Raw genomic sequence first — 27,680 nt, 5'->3', positions numbered from 1 at the left:
ATGACATACACACAATTTGCATAATTTACCACACTTCATAATATATAATGATTTGGGAAAAATAATCTCGGCCATTCAACACAAGGATTTGTACAAGTGATAAGGTCTTAGGAAAAGAAATCCACTGCTAAAATCTAAAATGAAGGATTCAAATCTCAGATTCGGTAAGTATAAGAATTTGTTGTTTTATGTTTATTTGTTTGTTTGATTTGTTTATTTTATTCTTTTTTTTTTATTAAAACGCATACATCTGTTAGTGTAATTAATGTACAACTTTTTCTTGGTCATTAATTGTCTAGGGTTATTTTTTTCTAAACCGTCAATTGTTTTAGTAATATTAGATCATACTGTTCCATTATTAAAGAAACATTTAACGGCATTTAAATCAAAACCATTCCACTAAGAAAAAAGATAGGCCACTGTCAAAATATTTTATATTCTTCTAGAAAAACATACATCATGTGCACTTCTTAAATATATAGCATTCTTTTTAATCCCCACAGTAAGCCGACACGCATACGTTTCAGTTCATAAACAGAAAAATATCTGAAACATTCCAGTGTAAATTAAAATGGGTAATTAACTCAAACAAACATATTAATTTTCCATAACTTTCCATATTTGAACAAGCACTTACAACAATTTAAGTTGGATATATTAAAATTATAAAAAGGACAATCGCGAAAATCATGTGCAGATTTTAAACTTTGAGAAAAGTTAAAAACTTCTCATTGATTCTGCATGTAAATCAAGTTGAGTAGAAGACAATATGTACGCATGAACATAATTCTGGAAACAATTTCATAATTTTACCTTTTAACAGCTAAGAATCCTAAGTCCAAGAAAACCCACATCTAATATTTGACCCAAGCATGCTGATTCTTCTAAACAAAAACGTTAAGAATTTAACTTTTAAACAGACTAAAAAAGGTTCTACTCTATTTCTAAAAGCCTTGTTTTGTTTCTAAAAACGGGCGATGATCCAGGCAATTAGCAAAACACCGTGCAGAAATCTAAGCCCTTAAGTATTGAATTTATTATTGATAAAAAAGTCTTCAACTTTTCATTCAGGAATACTGATATAAACTCAAAACTATTTCAAAATATGCCTGTCCATTCTATTTCTTGTACAGGAATGGAACCAAAATAGATTTTTATCATAAAAGACAAACCTTGCTGAATGTCGTGTAAATACTCTAGAATCCACGACTTAATTCTACATAAAGAATTTCTTATTATTAAGGTATCACCCAGAGCAGAATTAAATGTACTGTTAGTACCAAATAAATTATCAACACACATGACTATCTTTATACTATAACTTCTCCAAAACATGAATTCACTTAAACATTTGTAAAAACAAAACGAGCTGTACTTATTCAAAACCGTGAGACAAAACAAAATGACCAAGTGTCAAATAGCTGTACTGATGTCATGTTCATAAAAATATTTTTTCTTCCAAATATTCTTAAGCGTTTTTCCAATCCTTAAAGGAAAACTTATCTTTCCAAAGAAATTTGTTTACCAGCCTTAAATCTAATATTAACCTTTTCTTTCCACGCTTATTTGATAGAAACATACTTGTAATATATAAACGTACAAGTTTTAATAACACATTATTCTCCCACATTTCGTCTTACGTCCGAGGTGTTTTTTAGTTGAAAATTTACTTATTCAGTACCTTAAAACCTCTAGAAAATGATGTTGATGCAAATGTTGTGTTTCTATTTCAATATAGTGTTGTTGCTAGCGGTGATCGTGAGCTGTGGAGCTGATTCAGCAGTATCAGAGGACGAATCAGAAGAAGAGATGTTCAACTGTGATAGATACGAAAACATCGTACAACGATTCTCCGAATGTTTTAGGTCAAGAAATACTACTGGTTACTCCATCTTGATGACAAGAATAGACGAGTTGAATATAGTAACAAGAGGAGCTTTCCTGGCACAAATTACGTCATTATGCAGGTAAAGAAATCTGAAATCAATACTTTCTTAGTTCCTTTCCGATGGTCCTATGTGAGTGTATGCTGCGTTCTGTAAACTTCGGTCTTCCTTGATGATCTTTGTTCAAATATACAAACTCGTAATATTACAAACTAAAGAATCAGTATTACCTAGAATGTATTTTAAATCACATATTTGCGTCCAGCACTGTTTGCCTGTTTCATTCCATAGATTTTCCCCGAAATTTTACCTCTTCTTTTTTTATGGGGGATGTGGTGGGGATACGACATGACATGTTTTAAGTGTAATATTATTCTTCAACACGATATTATTGTTGTGTTTGTGCTAATTTTAGTTACTTCTATTTGGCTTTTTTTAATTGTTGAGTGGTTCCAGTAGTTCTTACTTGAATAATGTTTACCGTAACACAGACAAAATCGCAATATTTTTAAAAGGATGCTCGATTTTCAATGAGGCAGATAACACGTATGACAAACTTGTCATTAGCACAACCGGAAGATGTGTCAAAAATATAACAAGAAAGCTTTTGACAATGTGATTTCTGGTAATGCGACTTGCGTTTACATATTTGAACTCAAACGAAAGTGTTAATTTTTGGAACCACAAATGCAAACGCCAGTACATTGCAAAGTGAAATAATGGTTCTGAAAAATCTGCTACATAAAGGAAAAAAATGACCGAAAGTACTTTCTAAAGAAATGATGTTCTTTGCGAATAAAATTACTGCTACAAACTTTATCGTCCCAAGACAGGACTCAAGTACACCCGTTTCTTATATGTTAACGCATCCGCCCATAAGTCGTACAGTGTTATTGGGTTTTGGCGTAGGAGAATGAAACCAACATCCCACATCATCTTTCTCCCTCTGACATTTTCTTTTCCCCAAATCTAGAATACTACCTGTCTGGAAAAATGTACCATTCCAGGAAGGCCGTTGGCTCAGCAATATATCAGAATTCAGATGATGAGTATGAAATATGGGTTGAAAGACTGCAAAAGTGCATTGTGGCAGATAGCGTGTATTTTGAAGATGACACATTAAATTGATCAAAACTTTCTTTTAAGAATAAATAAATAAATAAAAACAAACAAAACAAACAGAAAAAAGTCAGTAATCAACTTAAAACAATGATTACTGAAAATGAAAGCAACAGAAGAAAATAACATTTGAGTTTTGCATGATATTATGGAATCTCAGCATATACTTATTATTTTGTTAGCATATCAAAATTTTGTAGCTTAATTTGGGCAGACCGAAATAACATAAAACGCTTTAAAAAAAGCTACCGATAAGTAAAAGATATACACTTTTTAGCAACATTGAATAAAACAATTAAATTAGATAGTTCATTCGTGTGTACAAGTTTAAATGGACAAATCCTGCAATTGTAATTGAGCAGCTCACTGTGTTGTTACATGTAATTATAAAAAATACATGTATGTTACCATATTTGTCACTAACCAAATGCGGATTTTTTCTATCCGATTATTCGTATTCACCATTCTTGATATGCATGTATTTTATGAAAGCATCTATATTATGATCAGGTTAACCAGGATTTCAATTTCAAAAGTCCTTCATAATAGGTTGGCAAATGTGGACAGGCTGGAGAGCGGTAGATCAAACTTGGTATATAGCAAGCTTATATGGAAATTTGGCTATTCAGCTTGGGACTACTTTTGTGTCCAATAGGGTTAAGGTCAAAATCAAAGTTTTAAATATAACATTGACCGTTGAAACTCAATCGAATTGTTTTTCAAATCTTATTGTTATCTATCAAACTTAGGCAAAACAAAATATTATTTATGCAATTAAAAGTAAATGAAAAGTACTCTTTATAAATATGTTTACAACAAGCCAAATGTTTGCGATTTCTTGTGAAGACAGTTCTTCCGAGTATGAAATGTTTAAGACAAATCTTTTTGGAATGTGCCTCACCTTGATCACCTCGCCTCAAATAAACTTTCCAAATACAGTTTTATTTTACTTTTTGCAACTGGCCACTGCCTTACAAACACCTAAATATTTTTACTCCGACTAATTCTCTCTGATTTTCGGTACTTTTAGTGCTTTGATCCTAATCTTTCAGTGACGAGCAAATTAACGAGGCTTATACAAGATGTACAAGAGATATTGTATCAGTCTGTCCAGAGCTTACAGAAACAATCAATGATGTTGTAAGAGAAAAGGTTTCTTTTCTTTGTGAAAATAATCAACCATCCTCTTGGATCCGTGGTGGTACGTATGCACTTGTAAATGGAGCACATATATACTTTTTCTACATTCACAATATAACAACCCTTCTTATAGGAAGGCTCTTTTTGGACAGTATATGAACCATATACATATGCATTGTGATTTTTATTTAACATTTTATTTCAATTACAGTCACCGACAACCACGACTTTTTGTATTCCAAATATATTCATAATTTGAAACTCACATTTTTAGAACTTGTTTTTGCTCTTCATTTAAATGTTAACATTATTTACTTGTAACTTAAATACATTATATATTTTCAGTTTTGAACGAAGATTACATGTTAAACATGACATGTTTTCAGTCTTACGAGAATGAGGTGTTAAAGTCTATACACGATTGTTTTCGTAAAACACACGGCATGATGTCCGAGATAAAGAAAATTTATGCTCAAACTCTATCAATGGCTCGAGAACAATACAAAAGGTATTTATCTTTGCAACTACATTAAATATTTTGTAATAAGACAAATTATTTACCATAGCACGAGTTAAATTGTTTTATTATACTATTTTAGGGCCTTATCTGATTTGTTCCAATGCACAGCTTCACCTTACTATGGCGATACCACTCTATCATGCGGATCAAAGAAAAAGGAGGTACTATTAACTTACTGGATCGTCTTCTCCGTGGCCATTGATCCATTAACTCCACCCATAGGACCTCAGGCCAGAAATAAATTGACGGTAAGTTGTAGGATTTCAATCTTACTTGAGAACTGAATATTTGTGATTTATACAATTTGTAAACTTATAGTTTTACATAATTAGATTTTCTTCGGGAGTAATTCAGTAAATCTATTGATACATTGTTTTAGGGTTTATGTCCCCTTACTTTTCGTGCATATATATCTGCAGAAGCACGTGGACGTATTTAAAGCCCGAGCTCCGTTTGAGAGCGTCTGCAGATGTGAATGCACGTTGTTTATCTTAATTTTGTATGCAGAAACCATGATTGCTTGCGCCATGCTTTCCACGTATAAGTGCTATGACATTGGACAGTTATATTATGGAAATGAAATAACCTACCGTCTCTTTTGTCAAAAGCGGTATAGTAAAAAACATATCGACCTAACTAATTATACTCTAACTGTTGTACATGTTGTAAGATCGAGACCGCGTATGTTATTAACATTTTCAACATTATTGAAGCTATATGATTGTTTTTATGTTGTTCGTTTTGTTTTAATAAATGTTTGTTTTACTCTTTTTAGTAGAGTTTTACTCTTTTAAAATACCATTGTTTTATATTAATATCTCAAATTCATTCGGATGCCATTTTAGTGCCGTAAAACATAATACAAATCGAGGCAAAACAGTGTTTCTAAGTTGCTTCATATCCGTGAACACAATTTTGCAAACATTCGTCTATTTCCATATAAATATACTTCAAAAATAAATAGCCGGTCTAAAACAATGGAAACAATAGGGATCGCACCACAGACCTCTTATATGTTAGGCAATCACTTAACCGACTATGCTATTGCGTATGTGCCGGAGACCTATAAGTTAAGCTGGCGTGACTTCAAAACAGTATAGTTACATACTTCATATTAATTCTCATAAACTACAGGACAAAACCGAAGTAGGATCGAATATTTAAATAATATTTTAATAATGCTTTAATATATTCAAACTTGACAGGTCAATAAAATCTCTTCAAATAATAAACTTCATTAAAATATAATTATCGTATATATCCCGTAACCCGTACCGGAATGTTGAAATAATGAAGTTGTGCTAAAAAACACATTTATATATGCAAATTTATGGAAAAATGACTACTTCTAAAGCTGTAATATCGGGATGTATACTATCATTGAAATCTTATGCGTAAATCATAATAAGTAACCAAAAACTCCCGAAAATTAATGAGTCTCTGGTCAATATTGCCAAAAAAAACCTTATTTTAAACATGAATGCGTTTGTAACTGGCGATGTCATTCACGACGTTGGCTTAAGTTGTAACTTATTATATTGACATTGGACAATGGGGAACAACGATTATCGGACATTAGTTTTGGGATACTCAATAAAAAATTGTAAATGCGCGTGAGATGGTGGACAATTGACATAAAAATTACATCAAGAATGTTATTCAAATTCTTATTGCTCTTGTTATCTCAGCTCTTAGTTTCATGTTGTCTGAGAAGTTACATGAATGGGGTTAACTGTTAAGATCTATCTAAGTAATTGCATTGAAAAATATCAACATATTTTTGTTGCAAAATCTTGCACAAACTGTTATGATAGATTGTTGGAAGAATCATAAAAAAATTTTCAAATCATTTTTTGACACCAGCACCTTATTATGAACTTTCATTATCTTTTGCAGGAAATGATGTCACCACTCTACTAGAAGGCTCATCAAATGATATGTGTTTCAAATGAACTATATTGGCAATAATAATGAATTAAGTCACAAATAAATTGAAATAAAGTACAAAAAATACATATGTTACCCAATGTTGTGTTTTATAAAATCAAAAATATTTCAGCCTATTTCTTGTTGATGTTGATTGAGTGACAACTTTACCATCACGTGAAACACTTGGCTCTTAAATAGCGTCGTATGTAATGTTTTGGTATAATAAATAAAAATTTTAATAACACATTGCCGTGCCTGTGTAATAGCACATCAAATACCAAAGAAGAAAACAAAAACTATTTAAAATATAGAGCTATAAAACTTCCATAATACTTGTATTTTATAATACATGATGTCACTACTATACTAGTTGGGTAATACTAAAATTAGAATGTATGAAATGTGAGAGCAATGGTTCACTAAATGGCACTTATGGTTAAATCTTTTAATCTACATGTACCATCTGTACTTGAATCATACACATTCATTATGTAAGTAAGTCAAGTACACACATCTATTGATACTTTATTTTCAATAACAAATGAAAACAAATTGTAAGTCCTTCAAATAGTTCAAATAATGAAAAGTGTTCATTCTCAGACCTTATCTCCAACAAAACATAATGGAATCTTTCATATTTCATGAGAAAGAAACATGCTAAATAATGAAATCAGCAAATACACTAGTTATCAATCTTTGTAAAAGAAAGAACGCGGACGCAAAATAATTTTAAAATTCATACATAACAACTTTGTGTGACCTTCACATTGACGGAGACTCTAGGAATACTAGATCTGTGCTCTGAACATCATCTCATTATGGTTATAATTTCTGCTGAAAAGTATCCATTTATTTAAATCAGTTCAAAAGCTACAAAGCAGACACATAATTGATAATAGACTACCAGTCACATTACTAGTACATGTCTAATATTCTTTCAGGCATATAAAAATGAACCAAGATCAAACGATTATGACTTGGAACAACAATTTCAACTATCATTTACAAAAGCAAAATTGCAGATATGAAATTTCATTCATTTCAACATGTCACATAGTTATCGAATACAGATTATACTGTACTGGCATACCCAGTTGAATCTTTGTTTAAAATCAATAATAGGTCTTATAAATCTTAGTCAGGCAAAATTATTATTTTCTGGTCTGATGTTTACTTTAAAAAACAAATAGGACAAGGTATAGGGGCCTTCAAATTTTTGGAATTAGGGCCTTCTAATTCTGGGATTTGCCTATAATTTTTGACACATGCAAATACAAGGTGCAACTACAAATAATAGGTCTTATAAATCTTAGTCATGCATAATTATTATTCCCTGGTCTGATATCTTCTTTTTAAAAATAAATAGGACAAGGTAGAGGGGCCTTTAAATTATGGGAGTTGCCTATAATTTTTGACACATTCAAATACAAGGTGTAATTACAAATGATCATTTTCTATCCAAAGTATTACAGGTGTTTTAAAATTATTTATTACATTTAGAGACAAATGTATTGTATCCAGAAAAAGTGACAACAAAAGTATCTTGCATAGGTAACAAAAATTACAACACATACAAGTTATAATACAATGTATATTAAATGGAAACTGATTAGTCAATTTCTATCAAATGAAGTGACATCATATCATATAAACTTTCAAATGTTCCAGTTAAAGTTACATTTGGTGGATCTTCAAATGATAAATGGGGAAAAAATAATTCTTCTGATTTTATGCTATACAATCCATTGCATTTTAGTTTAAATTCTTCTACAAGGGAACCTGGTATACATACAAAAATCTTTTTTTCCACACTTTTAATTACATCAGAGTTTGTAACTTTTAATTTGGAGATTTTCTTTTTTTCTATTTCATCTATCACAGATTGAAAATTACTTCCCTTTAAATCTATCAATTCAAGATTTGACATATGATTTAATAACACATGTTTTGGTGGCATATAGGTATGAGAGTATATTAATGTGATTGAGGTACTGTCATTTTCCTGAAATTCTTTTTGTATCATTGTTTGCAGTTTCATAAGGCTAGGAATAACACCACCCTGGTGCAGTGTGCCAAATACCACACTCAATACAAGGTTAAAAACTACAAAAGTTAACCAGAATAATTTACTAAGTTTGGTACTAAAAATAGCAACACTAATCACAACAAGTGGTAGCAGAGGAATAAGAAACCTGGCTTCTTGATGAGGAAAAAATGACAATACCATAATAGGGAATAGAATGAATATCCCTAACATTCTCTCAAAATCACTTTTCAGTTTATTTTGGCATTTATCTTCTCGTTGACGAGGCTGTGTCTTACTGACTTGCATAGTCCCTTCATCTGATTTTGTTATTTTCAAGAGAATAAGCGCATTATTAATTAAATGTCGAGTTAAGTAAAAAAACATTGGGCCAAAAAGTAGAGGCATGTTTACCATTGAATGTAGATAAAATGGATGGTATCCATGTTCTGCTAGATTTACAGACATGCTGTTGTACAGCACAAAATTTAGAGGAGTTTTGACACACTTTTTCAACATATTCTGCCAGCCGTCTACACTAAGTAATGATGTAATATCAAAGCCAGTAAAATATGCTGTATCCATTATAACAAATACAAAAGATAACAAAATGCCTGTACATATAAAAACTGCTGCCCTTTTAAAAACATATATTTCACCTGTTGGATGCTTTTTTGCCCACCAAAAAAGTGGAAGAAAAGCAAAAATTACAAATGTTGGACGATTAAATATGCCTACAGTAACAACTAGTGCCATAACACTTATATAAATGTACACATTACTAGTTTGAACACCTTTTTTCAAGTCCTTTACATGTCTTTCATTGTGTTTTTCCACTTTTTCTGAATAGTTTTCAAATTGAAACCTCATTTCTGGTTTGTTAAATATTCCTTCTCTCTTTAATTCTACTTCATTATCAACTATCTTATTTCTGTTCCTTAAATTAAAGGCATTTTTATGTAAATCATTTAAAGAAGAATTTAAATCTTCAGTGTCTGAACTTGCATCCTCAAAGTATCCCTCAGCTACTGTTTTATCAGTGATGTTATCTAAATGGAAACTTGCTCTTGAGAATGAGTTAATTTTGTCTTTTCTCATACATATAAGAATCAGCAAGATCAGGGTAACAAATAACAAAGTTTCAAATGAATTTGAAAACGTGTGTGTTTGATAGGTCAAGGTCACATAAGAGCTTGCTAATAACACGTTGGCAGAATGACCTTGAAGTCCAATGACCTTGCAAATCTTATATACGCAGATATCAATCCATAGGCTCAAAACTGCCATAAGCAGACGGTAGCTTGTTACAAGATGACATCCTGTCATGGAGAAGCTTGATCTTTCATCAGCATACTTTAGAAGCTTGAACATTGGATGGAACAAAATCTGAGGTAGCACGGCACTTCGTAGGGGGTATGCAGATGTAAATTCCCAGGTTTGTACAACACTTATATTTAATGCATCCCCTGAAACGAACAAATTTTATTCTGTATTTAATAAAGAAGTAAATTTGTAGCTTAGCTAGGTGAGATTTCATCTTCCTTGGAGGTCAACATTATTCATAGGCAAGGGAATTAACATGAATGACCATAGCCTTGTAAAGAAATTTATTTTTTATATCAAGTGTGTTAAATTGATAAATGTTGACATGAAACATAATTTAACAGTATAGTGTCATAAAAAGTAATACCAGTACAATACAGTACACAAGAGCTGTCACAGCAGACAGCAAAGCTGGACTAATAAAATACTGGACGCAGTAAGGAAGACAAAGCTATGAAAGAAAAATCAATTATTTATAATTATGTATTAAGTTATAGTAAAAAAATAACATTTGTTAACATAAATTCCAAGTTCAAGGGGGAATAATTCTTGAAATAGTCAAGCTAGAGTTATGATCCTTGTCACACAACATGTGTGCAATGTTTTAAGTTTCAAGTAGATACCTTAAAAAGTAAAGAAGTTATAATATTTCTTAAAGAAAATCCCAAGTTCAAAGGGAGATTAATCTGAAAATAGTGCTTCAAGAGTTATGAACCTTGTCAAATAATATGTAATTGATGATAAGGAGTAAATATTTGAAGTTTGAGGTAGATACCTTTAAAACTAAAGAAGTTATAGTTAAAAATAACATTTTTCAAGTAAAATAATCCAAGTTTATGGGTAGATAATTCTAGCAACATTGGTACTAGACTTATGAACTTTGTCACATAACATGTGGTTAATGATAAGGAACATATATTTGAAGTATGAAGTGATCCCTTAAAAAATAAAGAAGTAACGGTAAAAAATATTTTTTTAAGGAAATTTCTAATTTCAAAGGGAGATAAATCTGAAAATATTGGTGCTATGAAGTTATGAACCTTGACACATAACATGAACATAGTTTTGAAGTTTGAAGTTGATACCTTAAGAAATGAAAAAGTACAGTGTGTGAAAAATACTTTACTGCACCAAAACTTTTATCTGAAATCTGGACGCGGACACCAGGGTGAGTAGGACAGCTCTCAATATACTTTGTATAGTCGAGCTATAAATGAATAACTCTATACCCATGTGTACTTATTGAACTTTTGTCAGAAAATTTAGAAAAAAACAAAACTGTAAAGAATAATTTGTGTAACGTTTTTCAATGCTCAATAATAAAACAAATTAGGTATTTACTGTATTACCACATATTCCACAATATTCATGATATCAACATTAGCTAGATAATTTTGAAACATTGTACTTAAAAAGACATAGTGTGCAGTTTAGAATTTATAGAATGGGTCAAGTCTCTCAGTAAAGATGTTTAATCTTGGGCTAGACTGTACAGTAAGAGGAAGGCTACTCCAAAGACTTCTGCTCCTAGGACATGTAGGAAAGAAAGAATTTTGGTGGTATTGTGTCCTCGAGTAGGGCATCAGGTAGTTCAGATTTCTTGTTTGAGTAAGGTGTTGGTGGTCAACACAAGAGCGATCAGTAATCACATGTGTCGCCTCATGATGGCCAATTTCATGTTGGGACAAATTTTGTGACAGACGGACAGACAGACGGACAGTGCACAACTAGACTAACAACTTTGTACTGATCATCCCTGTAAAGTTTGGATAAAATTGCACCAGTAGTTTATGAGGAGTAGTCCGGACAAGCTTTTGCGTATCTGGCAACACACAGAAAAAAACACCTTTTTATCAAAGGGCCATAACTCAGCCAAAAATCATTCAACCGGAAAACCCGTGCAATATGCACAAGGACTTGAGCTACAGATCAATCCTGTAAAGTTTCATTGAAATTACATAAGTGGTATAAGAGAAGTAGTCTGGACAAACTTTAAAAATAAAAATTATTAAAGGGCCATAACTCAAACAAAAATCATTGAACCGGAAAATGCTGACAATATGCACAACTAGACTTGGTACTGATCATTCCTGTAAAGTTTGGATGAAATTGCACCAGTAGTTTATGAGGAGTAGTCCGGACAAGCTTTTGTGTATCTGGCAACACACAGAAAAAGAAACCTTTTTATCAAAGGGCCATAACTCGGCCAAAAATCATTCAACCGGAAAACCCGTGCAATATGCGCAAGGACTTGAGCTACAGATCAATCCTGTAAAGTTTCATTGAAATTGCATTAGTGGTATAAGAGAAGTAGTCCGGACAAACTTTAAAATTAAAATTTATTAAAGGGCCATAACTCTGACAAAAATCATTGAACCGGAAAATCCTGACAATATGCACAACTAGACTTGGTACTGATCATTCCTGTAAAGTTTGGATGAAATTGCACCAGTAGTTTATGAGGAGTAGTCCGGACAAGTTTTGTGACGGACGGACGGACAGACGGACAGACAGACAGACAGACAGACAGACGGACAGACGGACAGACGGACAGACAGACGACGGAGAAGTGATCCCTATATGTCGCCACTACTCCGTAGAGGCGACACAAAAAACAATGTTGTTTTGGATTTTACAGAAGTAGGTTACAGCACTGATGTTTTGACGCTGTTCAAGAGTTTGCTAATTAAGATCATTTATCATTTTTGAGACACTACTTGTATAGTCATAATCATTAAAAATATATCTAGCAGCTGATCTTTGAACTTGCTCTATCTTATAAACTAGGTACATTGTATTTCTACCAAGGATGCCAAACTATGGAGCAATATTCAACCTGAGGTCTAACAAAAGTCTCGTATGCAGTTTCCTTTAGTTCATCTTTTTATTTGGGGTTTTTAACATTTCTTCTAATGAATCTAACTTAAAGGGAGTTATTTGCTTTAGATGTAATATTGTTAATATGTTTGGTCCATGAAAGGTCTTGACTACTGTAAATCACTTTATATTCGCGTGATCTTTATTTCGCGAAAACCCCATTCCCGGATTATTTCGCGTATTCATGAATTCGCGATTGCAGGGTTAGAAATTTATATTCGCGATTGTTTAAATTTAATTTCCGCAATATATCAGGGTAGGTTGAAGTTAATTTCTATAATGTGCCGCTCTTATTCAAGGTTAATGTTAATGGTGTTAATAAGAGACGGTATCTATCTATTTATTTTTTTTAATACAAAATGTACCTACATACATTGACTTATTATGAACGTTTTTTTAAAAAATCATTTGTCACATTTGGATTTTGTTTGCAAATGAAGTGGTTAAATGTTTGTAAGAAGATGTAATCTATTATTTATAATACTTAATTTACCGTATGATAATTGTCAGTTGATCACTGTTTTACCCTAAATCTATTGTCATCTAAACAATATGTGTTCACATTTGTCTGTAAAGTGCAAAGTTTGTGGATATTGTCGGAAAATAATGTTAGCTTTTTGTGTTTGATATGATGAATTCATGAGGAAAAAGGAATGGGAAAAATCTTTAACCTTCATATCTTTATTATGATGTAAATAAAACATTGCGCATATTAATTATTTTGTATTCAGTTATTGTATTCATTATAAAACTTAAAAAAAATGTCATCTGATTTATTTTTTTACAATGTATGTTATGTTAAAAAATTTACGCGGCATCATGAATTCGCGACGCAGCCGATTCGCGAATAATAGCGAAAATTAAAACATCGCGAAAAATACCGGATTTACAGTAATAGTGACTCTTAAGTATTTTGCTTCTCTAGCTGAGTTTAGTTGAATGTTATGGAGGGTTTAAGGAAACATTACAGGGTTTCTTTTTCTTGTTATCCTGAGAACTTCACATTTATCAGGGTTGAACTTCATGGACCAGTCTTTTTCCCATATTTCTAAAGCATGAAGGTCATCTTGAAGGGTTTGGGCATCTTGTTCAGATCTGATGGTTAGGTAGACAACAGTATCATCTGCAAAGAGTCTAACCTTACCTTTGACACTATCTGGAAGGTTGTTGTCTCGTTGATATAAGAAAGGAAAAGGCAGGGACCTAATACCTAGCCTTGGGGGACACCTGAGAGGACTGGTAGATTCCTGATTTTTGACCTTCAACTACAACTTGCTGGGAGCGTGACTTTAAGGAAGGAATGGACCAAATTTGTAACATTGTGACTTATTCCCAATCTTTCCAATTTACTCCCAAGTTTGTGATGGTCCAACTTATCAAATGCCTTACTGAAATCCATGACTATGACATCAGTTTGTTGGCCACTTTCAAGATTGTCATGAATTTCCTGGAAGAAGCTTACTCACAACTCGGTTTTGACCTGAAACCATGTTGATAGGGGCTAAGGATGTTGTGCTTATCATAAAAGGACATAATATTGGACACTAAGATGTGCTCCATCAATTTGGACACAATGCATGTGAGGGATATTGGTCTATACTTGCTGTGTTTGCATTTTGGGCCTTTTTTGTAAACTAGGGCAATTATTGCATGCTTCCAGTCTTCTGGGACAATATCTGTTTTTAGTCAGATCTGGAAGATGTACGTCAGTATGGGAGTAACCTCTAGATGGAGCTCTTTTAGATACCTAGGGGAAATTTGGTCAGGACAAATATAGACAAAACTATTTGTATATATTTATTTCCTTATAAAAAGTAAATACCTAATAAATTCTTTATTTTTTAAATTATTGCACTACAGCCTTTGTATCTTTTAAGTTTTGAGCTATATACATATGAGGAAAACCTGTGATCCTGGGTCAATTTTTTTGACAAAAGGAGCAAAATTTTTAAGTCTTTGGAAGCGGACCTATAGATGATATTAAATACCAAATGGTCCAATAAAAGATGCCTTATGCAAAATATCTAAGCTCTAGGCTTTGTGGGTCTTTAGAAGACTTTTTTAAAATCTTTTCTTATAATTTCTTTTGGTTGTCATGGCAACCTTATGGCAACTAGATTCTGCATGGAATCAAGTTCTTTGAACAACTTTTGAAGACTTAACAAGAAATCTTAAAGGCACAAAAATAATTCTAGGAGACTTTAACTTTCCAAAACTTACATGGGACTCAGAACATAATTATTCTTACAAATCTGGCTTTAACTCAAACCCCACTTATGATAAATTCCTTGAAGTCATCGAAAATCATAGCCTTACTCAAATGATAAATGAAAACACAAGACACAACAATATCTTAGATCTCTTTTTAATTTCAAACCACACACTTGTCAACAAAACAGAAATAATCCCAGGAATATCAGATCATGACATCATCACAACAAGTGTACACGCAAGACCAATTATAAACAAACAAAAACCAAGAAACTGCCCAATCTACAAAAAAGCCAACTGGCCTGAATTTAAAAATCATATGCAGATATTAAGCCAAGAAATCATACATAAAGTTGATACACTTTCAGTTGAAGAACTATGGACCCAATTTAAATCAACAATTGAAACTGGAATTACTAAATTTGTTCCAATAAAAAGAATAGGATCAAAAAAATCACTACCCTGGATAACAAAAGCAATTAAAAAACTCATGACAAAAAGAGACCATCTATACCAAAAATTAAAAAAACATAAATCAAATCATGAACTTAGACAAAAATTCAAAAAATTGAAAGCACTTATCAAAACTCATATCAAAACATCTTTTGATCAACACTTAGAACACATATTAGAACTTGATGACAATGATCCCACAGACACCCAAACTAAGTTTTCTACTAAAAAACTGTACTCCCACTTAAAAAACTCCAAACAAGATTCCCAAAATGTAACAACTCTCAAAGACCAAACAACAGGCTATCTTAAATCAAACAACCGCGACAAGGCCAATATATTGAACACGCAGTTCCAATCAGTTTTCTCCAGTGCCTCTCCACTGTCTCTAAAACAAACTTGCATGCAAAAACTTTATTACCTTGACCCCAAAAAATATTGTAAATACCCTCAAATGGATGATATATCTGTCAGCAAAAATGGGGTGCTGAAACTTCTTGCCAACCTAAAGATAGATAAAGCTGCAGGCCCAGACCTTGTTCGGCCGGTTGTCCTCAAAGAACTGAGGAATGAAATCACAGATATTATCACAATCCTATTCCAAAAATCTTTATCTTCTGATACAATTCCCTCTGACTGGACCAAAGCCTACGTTTGCCCTATTTACAAAAAAGGTGACAGCACAGATCCAGCCAACTATCGACCGATTTCATTAACATGTATCCTTTGCAAAACGCTTGAACACATTGTCGCCTCACATCTCTCTTCACACTTCAGTAACCACAACATTCTCTTCGACCTTCAACATGGCTTTAGGGAGAAACGCTCCTGTGAAACACAGCTTATTGAACTAACAGACTCCCTTGTCAACAACATCTCAGCAGGGAAACAAACAGATCTTATTCTCCTTGACTTTAGTAAAGCCTTTGATAAAGTAAATCATCGTAAACTTCTCCTTACCCTTCAAGAAAACGGTGTCTCCACACAAATTCTCAATTGGACACGTTCCTTCCTGATAGGCCGAAGCCAAACTGTTGTACTGGAAGATGAACACTCTACAGAAGTCCCTGTAAACTCTGGTGTCCCCCAAGGCTCCGTCCTCGGCCCACTCTGCTTTCTGATCTACATTAATGAACTTCCATCTTCTGTCTCCAAGTCTCAAATTCGCCTCTTTGCTGATGACACTGTGGTTTACATTACTATAAACTCGTCCTCAGACTCACAATCCCTCCAGGAGGATCTTGATAAGATGCAAATATGGGAAAGGGAGTGGGACATGGAATTCAACCCCTCAAAATGTCAAGTCCTTCACATCACTAAAAACAAAAAAGTCATCAACAACAAGTACTTCCTTCATGGCCAAGCTTTAACAACAGTTCCTAGCTCAAAATACTTTGGCCTTGACTTGTCCACAGACCTAAACTATAACACACATATCTCAAGAATTACATTAAATGCAAACAAAACCCTAGGATTCATAAAACGAAATATCAATACAAAAAATGAAAAAGTAAAACAACTAGCTTATAAATCCCTAGTAAGACCCAGTTAGAATACGCATCAACTGTTTGGAGCCCCTACACACAATCAAACATCAAAAAAATAGAGATGGTCCAAAGACGAGCAATACGCTGGGTAAAACATGACTACTCCCCCTTGTCATCAGTTACAGCCATGCAGAAAGATCTTGGCTGGCGTTCTCTCGAGCATCGCAGACTAGACTTTGGACTTATTATGTTTTTTTAAAATTTACCATAATCTAGTAGCCATTAATAATTAGCCTTCCCACCTACATTAAAACTCCATCTAGGCTTACTAGACATATGCATCCCCTCTCTCTTAGGAAAATAAAGGTTACATCAGACTACCATTTGCTCTCGTTTTTCCCCCACTGTATCACACTTTGGAACCAGCTCGCAAGGAACATTGTCACCCTGCCTGATCTAGATCAATACAAACAGGCAGTGGTTAAGATACAGTATTAGTTGACTTGTTGTGTTTTTACTTTTAAATCTTTCTTTCACCCTTACTAACAAAAATATTTTAACAATGACTAGAAGTTTTCAATGTCTCTCACTGTCCTGATCATGTTCATTTTTTAGGTTTTTACTTTCTCTCACACCTTTTACTAACACACCGACGCGCACAATTTCCTGCCTATAACACTCGCGAGAGGGGTTGGCAGTATTCAGAGATAGATAGATAGAACAACTCTGCCAAGTTTGATTGAATTTGGACTAGCCATTTTTAGAGAAAGATTTTTTAAGTTCACTATAGAACACAAAAACACACATACAGGTGAATAGCTATATTCCATCGCATCGCAGATGCTGCGGTGGCATAAAAATATAAGATGATCAACAATGTCAGTTTAAAACTAAAATTTACCAGCAACAACTTCTACAGTCTGGAAGAATTCATCTGGGTGTATATATCCACTTTGTGGCAGCACAGCCCAACCCAACCTGAATACCAACAGAAACAGCAACACATATGACATTGTTAACCAATATTCCACTTCAAATCTGTAATAAGAAAAACAAAATCATAACTTTAAGAAAACTTTATATATAACTTTTGTATAGGGCCACAAAGTGATGTTACATGCGCAAATTATTTTAGAGCTCTGGGCATTGTAGTTTCTCAGGATAAGTTTTTTAAGATATTTTCACTATACAAGTTAATGTTTCTGTAAATGAAGTGACCCTGGGGCAGAACAAATTTTAATTCCAGGGCCATGATTTATGTAACTTTTGTAGAGGTCGACTTGGCAATGCTACATGCTTATTATCTAAGCTCTGGGCATTGCAGTTTCTTAATAGTATTTTTCTTTATACATGTAAGCCTATGTTAGCTAAGTGACACATAAGGTCGGGCCATTTTTTGACCATACTAGGGTCATGATTAATGTAACTAATATAACTAAAGGACCACAAAGTGATGCTATGTGCCAAATATCTAAGCTCTAAGTATTGTAGATTCTTGGTAGAAGATTTTTAAAGATTTGATAAAGTATTTTTAGTCCCTGTGATCTACTTATGCATCAATGCATCATATTAGAATTATTTATACATTAGTTTTGTTGAGGACCACCTTATGATCATTCTTGCGAAGTTTGGTCAAAATCCAACATTGATGGATGACTAAGGACAACAAGTGATGAACACACTGTCATCACTTAAGCTCACCTCTGAGCACTTAAACCATCATAACTTTGTCAAAATTAATGTCCGATTTATGGGCCTTGGATAGTGTCCTCCTAATTTGATCTAAAGACATTTATCAAGTTTAAAGTGAACATCATCAGTAGTTTCAAAGATTAATGGTTCAACCGTTCATGTAAAACTCTAACTGGGAATTGTCAAAGTTTAAAAAATTTATATATATGTAGTGTAATGTGTGCATGACTTAGTAACAACTGGCAATGACATGGAAATATTTGCAATTCTATGTGTACTAAAACAATTATTATGTCATTATAAGAAAGTTACATGAAGCCATTATGATTATTAAAGTGGGATGCATCGTCAGTGAACTTGGGCAAATCATATTGATAACTTTTCTGTTAAAATGACCAATTCATTATTAGTGTTCTTCAAAAAAGACTAATTTATTTCACAAATACACACATATATTTAATCAAATCATTTTATAATTCTAACAAGAGCTGTCGGTATGATAGCAGCGCTCGACTATTCTTAGTGCTTGATAGTAAAAGAGCCTTGATAATGTAAAATTTTCTGAGTTAATAACAAAAGGACAAAATTTTTCTTTAAATCCATGTTACAGTTATAGGCCTTGGAGAGAGTCCTATTATGCTCTCAAAGAAGAGTATAAAATTTCAACTTGTTTCAATAGAATATGAAAATATCTGAGGTGGTATGCAAACCTAAATGTAAATTCTAAGTTGAAAAAGGGGCATAATTCTGTCAAAATGCTTGATACAGTTACCTCCTCCTGTCTACAGGTTGGGGTCATGATGGTGAACAAGTGTGCAAAGTTTCAAAGCCATATGTCAATGGACTTTGAAAATATTTGAGGTATTACAAAAACTTTAACGTAAATTCTAAGTTGAAAAAGGGGCATAATTCTGTTAAAATGCTTGATACAGTTACCTCCTCCTGTCTACAGGTTGGGGTCATGATGGTGAACAAGTGTGCAAAGTTTCAAAGCCATATGTCTATGGACTTTGAAAATATTTGAAGTATTACAAAAACTTTAACATAAGTGGTTACGCCGACGCTCGGGTGACTGCAATAGCTCTACTTATTCTTATCGAATAGTCAAGCTAAAAACTTAAGTGAAAGCACATTTTCAATTATTATTTTGAAGCAAGGCGATTTCTTACTCATCTTGGGTGAATCATCACTAAAGTGTCAGGTGAATCGTCAGTGGGGGTGAAGCGTTATTAATTCGCAAGTGTCTGGGAGGTGAAGTATCTTGTTCCCCCTTGTAATTGTATGGGAAACTTTGTAATGCTTTAAATCCCTTAATACTTAAAAAGATAGACACGTGAATTAAAAAAAAAACAACAAAAAAAACAGGGAAGAGAACCTTCTGCATATTTGAAGTTAGTTAGTCCAACTAATTGTACTGCGCGACGAGATATTGTGCTATTTTCATGTCTGGGCAATAACTGGCCTCTAAAAGCAAGATTCTGCCCCAGAACGAAAATATCTCAGAATCAAGCTTTGGCACGTCAATATATTTTGACTAGAAGATAGTCAGAAAACTTTCAGGGAGGAAACGTTTTGGGAAAAGAAACCGTGTCTGAAATTCTTTATACATTTACGCTGTGCAAAACGTTTTGATTAAATATGCAAAGGCTGCAAATTTTCAACAACACATGATTAAGAATTTAAGACGTGTTCATTTAGTGACTATTTACGTCACTACGTGGGACGAATCGCCGCTTGGAGCGAATATCCCGAAACAACCAATTTTCAATCACAACCTAAATTCAAACACATTCTTAATTCTGTGGCACTGATGTCATGCCTGACTAAATTGCATAAAGTCACATGTTGTATTAACTTCAAAACTTGCAGAAATGCCACATTTGATTAATTGTCAGATGTTTTCAGAAAAACAATAAGAAACTGTTTGTTTTAAGTGACACAATATAAATTGTCCAACTTTCACTATATCAAAATAGTCACTTGTTTAAAATAGTGGTAAAAATTTTCCTAAGCAAGTTATTTTTTTATAAAGTATTGGCTAAAGAGTTTTACCATTTACCTTAGTTCTAGGTGTATTTAAAATATTTATTTATACGATGTACCACTAAATATTCACCAGACTTTACATGGGGGTCCTTATTAATAAAATCTTATATTGTTATCAAATTTTTTCATGTGATGATTGTAGAATAATTGTTTTGTAAGCGATACCAGCTGGCAGATCTAGACAAGTTTCCATATTTGCTAATATTATAAAGTGGGGAAGGTAAAATGGCCGTAAAGATTGGATGCATTTATCATTTTGCGCCCCAAATAGTGTACTAAGAAGTGACACCTTTAACTGCCTTTTTATACACATTAACAGTAGTCATACCAATGCATTGTGCTGTACATATGTTATAACATTTAGTGTAAGTTTTTTAAAGTCTTGAAAAAAACTGTTGAAAATCGTTGAATAGACTATATTGTGAAATTTTCTACAATTTTTAGTGGCCCTGATTTATCTTTAACAAATTTTCCATGGTGATTACCCTGCTGTTTGAATTTAGGTTAAAATATTCCTGGGAGTGACCCGAGTGGGTCATATTGTTTTTATTGAATTTCTAAGAAAGATCAAGACTTGTTGAAAATGTACCAACCTGAAAATGAATAAGTATTAATAGATGCATTAATAGCTAAAATAAATTTAAAGTATAATTTCCCCTTCCATTTATTATTGGCTAAAAACAGCTTAACTGATTGAATATTGGTTGTCCCGGGATAATACAGGTGCGAATCATGAGTGGGCGAATCGTTAATCGACCATCTATTAAAATAAATATTGGTTAAAATAAGCAAGACTAACTATAAGGACTTACATGCAAATTCTCGCGATACATAAAACAAATGCAACAGAATCATCAATAAATAGCAGACCATTAGAATGTTCAATTTTTGCACCGGTTGATCGATCAGAGTGAAGACGCGCTTGCTTAAAAGCAGCTGTTCGATACAGATCAGTCCGAAGAAACGAAAGTGACTGAGGTTCAATTATTACATTTTCTGAGAGAAATGTCACTTTTAAAACCAACTGCTGGGTCGGCAGACATAAGTTCATATAGAGATCAGCATTTTAAGGTAACCTTGAATTAATATTTATTTTAATGTAAAAGTTCTTGGAATATAACAAGTGTCATATATGTCGGACAGAACATGTGGGCAAAAATTATTAAGTTCGTCCCAAGACCTGTGCGTCGATTTGATGTTGGGTCAACTCTACCCTTAGTCAATTCATTCCGTGGTCAGCTCATCACATTGTCAACTTGTCTGTAAACTTGTCACCATTTTTTTATGTCAACTTGTCACCATTTTTTTTTTAAATCAGACTGATTATTTAAGAAATATTATATATATCCAGGGTTTTACGTGACGCAGAATTCTGCGTCCCTATACAAATAAATTTTGACATGTACGCATATAAGTTATCAACTTCGTCCAAGTGTATATATGCACAAAAATAATCCTAGACAATAGATATTATTGTTTCTGACCAATATGATTTTATCTCTTTCTTCTCGAAGCTCGCAAAATTCCAATTAAAATATCTTACAGCGAGCACAAAATACTCGCATTTGTTCATTTTTGAAGTTAACATAATTGAAAGCTACTGCACATGCTATTGGTAAGTGCCCGCTGCAGAAACATATTACCGTTTACTGTGCAAGCTACAGTAACTGATGACGTTTACCGTAAAATCTATTTTAGGTAGCTGTTTTTGGTTTTTCTGTAGCTATATTTAGAAAGACTATTTATAACAGGCAATTACTATTGGTTAGCCTATCCAACAATGTCAATCTACCCGTTTGGCGAATACATTTTGTATAATAAAAAAAGATGTGGTTTTTGCAAACTTATTTTTATAGTGTTACAGAAATTAAGTCACTGGGTATGTCAATTATCGTTGGTGTAATAAATATAATGGTGTCAGCAGTGAAAACAGTGCAATATATATGCATATTTTTTAAAGGGTAAATAAATGATTTTGAGCAAAATTTAGTGGTCTTCATAGTCTTTTTCAGTGAATATAATTTTGGACCCCTAAAATTTAGGCCTGCATGGACCCCTACTTTTCTAGGCTGTGCATCCACTGGACCCCTAAAATATCAGAGAGATGTAAAACCCTGTATATCCCAAACAGTGATTTTATGGCTAAATAGAATCACTATCTGGAGTTCAGATGGGAGGGCCTTTTTTCCTTCTATAACAGGGTATAGGGCTGCTTCCCCAAAGACAATTTCTTTAAATCATGCAGTTTTCCCCAAAAATTTAATTTACATCAAGTTTTTACTTCCCCTTTTGCAAATATACCGTGTAATTTTTTTCCAAAAAATTAAGGGCTGCTGCCCCAACCTGTGAAAAAACCTGTGGGTTCGAATCCTGACAGGGACGGATTCTTTCATGTGAGGAAGCTATCCAGCTAGTTTAAGGAACGTAGGTGGTTCTTCTCAGGTGCCTGTTTGTGCCTGAAATAATGCACGGAAGGCACCTGAGGTCTTCACCAGTAAAGCTGGAATGTCGCGATATGACCTACACTGTGTCGATGTGACGTTAAACCCAAAACAAACAAACAAACATCACATATTTAACTGTTAAGTCACATGTCTAAATATAGAATGTCAACAGTGATTTTATTGTTTAATAACACACATTTTGGGTCCTTCTCTGTTTAATAGAGAAAATATGCAGGTGGTGTTAGAATAGATGATACATTAAATTTTATTAGTAAAGTGTTAACTGTAATACACATGTATTATTTTTCAGGGAAGTAGGACAGAGCAGGAAAAATTATTAAAGCAGAGCTGTACTCTGTATATAGGAAACTTGTCATTTTACACAACAGAGGAACAAATACATGAACTTTTTAGCAGATGTGGAGATGTGAAAAGAATAGTCATGGGACTAGATAAAGTGAGGAAAACACCCTGTGGTTTCTGCTTTGTTGAGTATCCTTTTGCAGAAACTTATTGTTCTTTTTACTCCCACTTTAAACCCGGTACCAATATTACAATGTAAGTGTTATTACATAAAATTTAAGAAATGTTATACATAATATATAATTATATATCAAGTCAGGACTGGTCTTTTTTCCAAGAATTTTGAAAGGTAGCCAGATGTTTTTATTTCTAAGAAACAAGGTCCTAAAGTACTGTCAGCAGCCTCATTTTCAGATGTACATGTTACATGTATTTTTGGCTAGATATAAAACTTTCAAGTATAATTGAACTGTGTGGGAACAAGTATAGGTTAGAGTGCATATTGGGTGTTCTTCGTAAATAAGAAAGCTAAAAAGGAGCGGAGCTTGCGAAGCGACTGTAGCTTTCTTATTTACGAAGAACATCCAATATGCACTCTAACCGGCTTAGTGCTCCGCCCATTTTTTTCCGCCCAACACACTGCGTGACGTCACACGATAGCCTAGAAATGTGTATAACCATATTTGGAAGAGGTAGCGGTACACATTTACGGGTCACGTGTTTTGCATAGCTTATTCCCGCATTCTGTCAAGGTAAATCAGACAATATCACGGTGCATATCCATATCGGTACCCTCTTTGCAAAATATTCTCAAACGGTACCCTCTTTGAACATACACAGGTCATTCTCTGCTAAAAACAAACCAGCGATGGATAACAATGCAGTAAAAATTCATTGTAATAAGGAAAGGAGGTATGACACGTAGAAAAGATGTATACCACGGAACACTAGAATGTTTTATTTATGTGCTGATTTGTCATGTCCCCGATTTTCATGAACTGCAACTTCACAATAAGCTACAAAAAGTCGACATGTCTTGCCCGTCACCTCGACATATTTTTCGGGCTGAAATGAACCTGTGGCTTGATTATATATGCATCATACATATTTATTATGTTCATATACATATCATCTTAGGACAAATGGCAGTATATTGTCAAAAATAAATGTAAAATTAATAAAAACACCCTACTTTCGGTTTTGCAGCGGCACGGGCTGTAATATTTACATAAAAAGTAAGAAATATTGCATACATACTTTGTTGGAATAAGTGAACTTTTTATTTGGAAATTATAAAATGATACTGGTTCCGTAATTAATAAATTATTTTTACTGTTATTTTGCCTGTTTTCGTTTCAATGAACCTCTTTTTTTAATTCTATGCCGTAGTGACGATAATCATGTGCGTGTACGGAAAAAACATGATGCATAAATATTGATTAGTAGGAGTAAACTTCAAGATCTCTGCACATGCGTATATTTCACTTTAGCGCTCTTCGAAACTTAGCTCCGCCCACTTGCGTTTTATAATATAAAACGTCCAGTTTATATAAAATCTGTTCTATTAAGATTTGAAACCTGAAAATTTGAAAAATCCTCGTCGGTGATTGGCTTAAAAAAATTGGCGAGCACTAATAATAAATAGGTAACAGGAAATTTCATTTGATGCTGTTTTAATATGGTTTTATGTGACATAAGTGTATTTTGGAAATATTTTTAGTTTTTTTTCTTTACAAAACATTTTGGGTTTGAATTCTGAGTGTAAATCTTGAATGTTTTGGCAACTTACAGAAAGTGAGTGGTGTAACTTGTGAAGAATGGTATGTTAGTTATGTTTTTCCCAGACAGTTGCCTTAATTATGTCCCCATATCATGTTGATAAAAATGATATTTTTATTGCTGCCAAGAATGACTATTAAATTCAGGCCAAAGCTAATAGGGTCAACATTAAATCTTTGAGAAAGAACAAGTGTGATAGGGTCAACATTAAATCTTTGTGAAAGAGCCAGTATGATAGGGTCAACATTAAATCTTTGAGAGAGAGCCAGTATGATAGGGTCAACATTAAATCTTTGAGATAGAGCCAGTATGATAGGGTCAACATTAAATCTTTGAGAAAGAGCCAGTATGATAGGGTCAACATTAAATCTTTGAGAAAGAGCCAGTATGATAGGGTCAACATTAAATCTTTGAGAAAGAGCCAGTATGATAGGGTCAACATTAAATCTTTGAGAAAGAGCCAGTATGATAGGGTCAACATTAAATCTTTGAGAAAGAGCCAGTATGATAGGGTCAACATTAAATCTTTGAGATAGAGCCAGTATGATAGGGTCAACATTAAATCTTTGAGAAAGAACCAGTATGGTAGGGTCAACATTAAATCTTTGAGAAAGAGCCAATATGATAGGGTCAACATTAAATCTTTGAGAAAGAACCAGTATGGTAGGGTCAACATTAAATCTTTGAGAAAGAGCCAATATGATAGGGTCAACATTAAATCTTTGAGAAAGTGCCAGTATGATAGGGTCAACATTAAATCTTTGAGAAAGAGCCAGTATGATAGGGGCAACATTAAATCTTTGCGAAAGAGCAAGTATGATAGGGTCAACATTAAATCTTTGAGAAAGAGCCAGTATGATAGGGTCAACATTAAATCTTTGAGAAAGAGCCAGTATGATAGGGTCAATGTTAAATCTTTGAGAAAGTGCCAGTATGATAGGGTCAACATTAAATCTTTGAGAAAGAACCAGTATGGTAGGGTCAACATTAAATCTTTGAGAAAGAGCCAATATGATAGGGTCAACATTAAATCTTTGAGAAAGAGCCAGTATGATAGGGTCAACATTAAATCTTTGAGAAAGAGCCAGTATGATAGGGTCAACATTAAATCTTTGAGAAAGAGCCAGTATGATAGGGTCAACATTAAATCTTTTAGAAAGTGCCAGAATGATAGGGTCAACATTAAATCTTTGAGAAAGAGCCAGTATGATAGGGTTACATTAAATCTTTGAGAAAGAGCCAGTATGATAGGATCAACATTAAATCTTTGAGAAAGAGCCAGTATGATAGGGTCAACATTAAATCTTTGAGAAAGAGCCAGTATGGTAGGGTCAACATTAAATCTTTGAGAAAGAGCCAGTATGATAGGGTCAACATTAAATCATTGAGAAAAGAGCCAGTATGATAGGGTCAACATTAAATCTTTGAGAAAGAGCCAGTATGATAGGGTCAACATTAAATCTTTGAGAAAGAGCCAGTATGATAGGGGCAACATTTAATCTTTGAGAGAGAGCCAGTATGATAGGGGCAACATTTAATCTTTGAGAAAGAGCCAGTATGATAGAATCAACATTAAATCTTTGAGAAAGAGCCAGTATGATAGGGTCAACATTAAATCTTTGAGAAAGAACCAGTATGGTAGGGTCAACATTAAATCTTTGAGAAAGAGCCAGTATGATAGGGTCAACATTAAATCATTGAGAAAGAGCCAGTATGATAGGGTCAACATTAAATCTTTGAGAAAGAGCCAGTATGATAGGGTCAACATTAAATCTTTGAGAAAGAGCCAGTATGATAGGGTCAACATTAAATCTTTGAGAAAGAGCCAGTATGATAGGGTCAACATTAAATCTTTGAGATAGAGCCAGTATGATAGGGTCAACATTAAATCTTTGAAAAAAGAGCCAGTATGATAGGGTCAACATTAAATCTTTGAGAAAGAGCCAGTATGATAGGATCAACATTAAATCTTTGAGAAAGAGCCAGTATGATAGGGTCAACATTAAATCTTTGAGAAAGAACCAGTATGGTAGGGTCAACATTAAATCTTTGAGAAAGAGCCAGTATGATAGGGTCAACATTAAATCATTGAGAAAGAGCCAGTATGATAGGGTCAACATTAAATCTTTGAGAAAGAGCCAGTATGATAGGGTCAACATTAAATCTTTGAGAAAGAGCCAGTATGATAGGGTCAACATTAAATCTTTGAGAAACTTGAAACTTGAAAACTTGATTTTACGCCTATTTCTACATATGGAATACATATTCAATGGCGTTGTACAGCTATATACCTTATATGTGCTACTCCCAGTGCTACCATACACAATACTCCCAGCAGTGCGAAGGTCACAGTGATTGGGTCAATCCCCACCAACATGTAACAGTCTACACCCCTGCACATGATAACACATGGGCTAGACTTTATTATATTATTGTACAATGAAAATA

General features: G+C 33.5%; 3 protein-coding genes across 4 annotated transcripts in view; 2 read left to right on the top strand and 1 right to left on the bottom strand.

The window, feature by feature from the left end:
- Window positions 1-5: 5 nt before the first annotated feature.
- LOC132731893 (uncharacterized) lies at window positions 6-6,687 on the top strand. The gene is made up of 6 exons (XM_060718191.1): window positions 6-164; window positions 1,739-1,967; window positions 4,058-4,206; window positions 4,491-4,653; window positions 4,745-4,913; window positions 6,562-6,687. The coding sequence occupies exons 1-6, from the start codon at window positions 140-142 to the stop codon at window positions 6,583-6,585; spliced, it is 759 nt and encodes a 252-aa protein (XP_060574174.1). The 5' UTR covers window positions 6-139; the 3' UTR covers window positions 6,586-6,687.
- A 1,378-nt stretch (window positions 6,688-8,065) lies between these two features.
- Window positions 8,066-21,757, bottom strand: LOC132731891 (GPI mannosyltransferase 4-like). 2 transcript variants are annotated; one of them, XM_060718188.1, is made up of 3 exons: window positions 21,519-21,757; window positions 17,870-18,006; window positions 8,066-10,083 (listed from the first exon to the last, which is right to left on the bottom strand). In XM_060718188.1, exons 1-3 carry the CDS (start codon window positions 21,755-21,757, stop codon window positions 8,204-8,206), a joined length of 2,256 nt encoding a protein of 751 aa, XP_060574171.1. In that variant the 3' UTR covers window positions 8,066-8,203. The 2 variants fall into 2 exon arrangements, with proteins under 2 accessions (XP_060574171.1, XP_060574172.1); XM_060718189.1 differs by lacking the exon at window positions 21,519-21,757 and adding an exon at window positions 19,830-20,400.
- LOC132731895 (nuclear cap-binding protein subunit 2-like) overlaps window positions 21,644-27,680 on the top strand; it is a 19,741-nt gene continuing 13,704 nt past the window's right edge. The window contains exons 1-2 of the mRNA XM_060718193.1: window positions 21,644-21,777; window positions 23,461-23,642. Coding sequence (XP_060574176.1) covers window positions 21,712-21,777; window positions 23,461-23,642 — 248 coding nt within the window. The 5' untranslated portion in view covers window positions 21,644-21,711. The remainder of the gene's footprint in view (window positions 21,778-23,460; window positions 23,643-27,680) is intronic.

Source organism: Ruditapes philippinarum, unplaced genomic scaffold, assembly GCF_026571515.1.
Source record: "Ruditapes philippinarum isolate M1 unplaced genomic scaffold, ASM2657151v2 ctg481_1_1_1_1, whole genome shotgun sequence".
Lineage (NCBI taxonomy): Eukaryota > Metazoa > Mollusca > Bivalvia > Venerida > Veneridae > Ruditapes > Ruditapes philippinarum.
Note: the sequence above shows the minus strand (reverse complement) of the source record. Positions and strands in the feature narration are given on the sequence as shown.

Bases quoted from the DNA above. Each gene is read 5' to 3' on its own strand.
- LOC132731893 (XM_060718191.1), top strand. From the start codon at position 140: ATGAAGGATTCAAATCTCAGATTCG. The intron at 4,654-4,744 runs GTATTTATCTTT...ATACTATTTTAG, and splicing joins GCTCGAGAACAATACAAAAG to GGCCTTATCTGATTTGTTCC. The intron at 4,914-6,561 runs GTAAGTTGTAGG...TATCTTTTGCAG, and splicing joins AGGCCAGAAATAAATTGACG to GAAATGATGTCACCACTCTA.
- LOC132731891 (XM_060718188.1), bottom strand. From the start codon at position 21,757: ATGAACTTATGTCTGCCGACCCAGCAGTTGGTTTTAAAAGTGACATTT. The intron at 18,007-21,518 runs GTAAGTCCTTAT...TTCTTATTACAG, and splicing joins TGTATCGCGAGAATTTGCAT to ATTTGAAGTGGAATATTGGT. The intron at 10,084-17,869 runs GTAAATTTTAGT...TGTTCGTTTCAG, and splicing joins GACTGTAGAAGTTGTTGCTG to GGGATGCATTAAATATAAGT.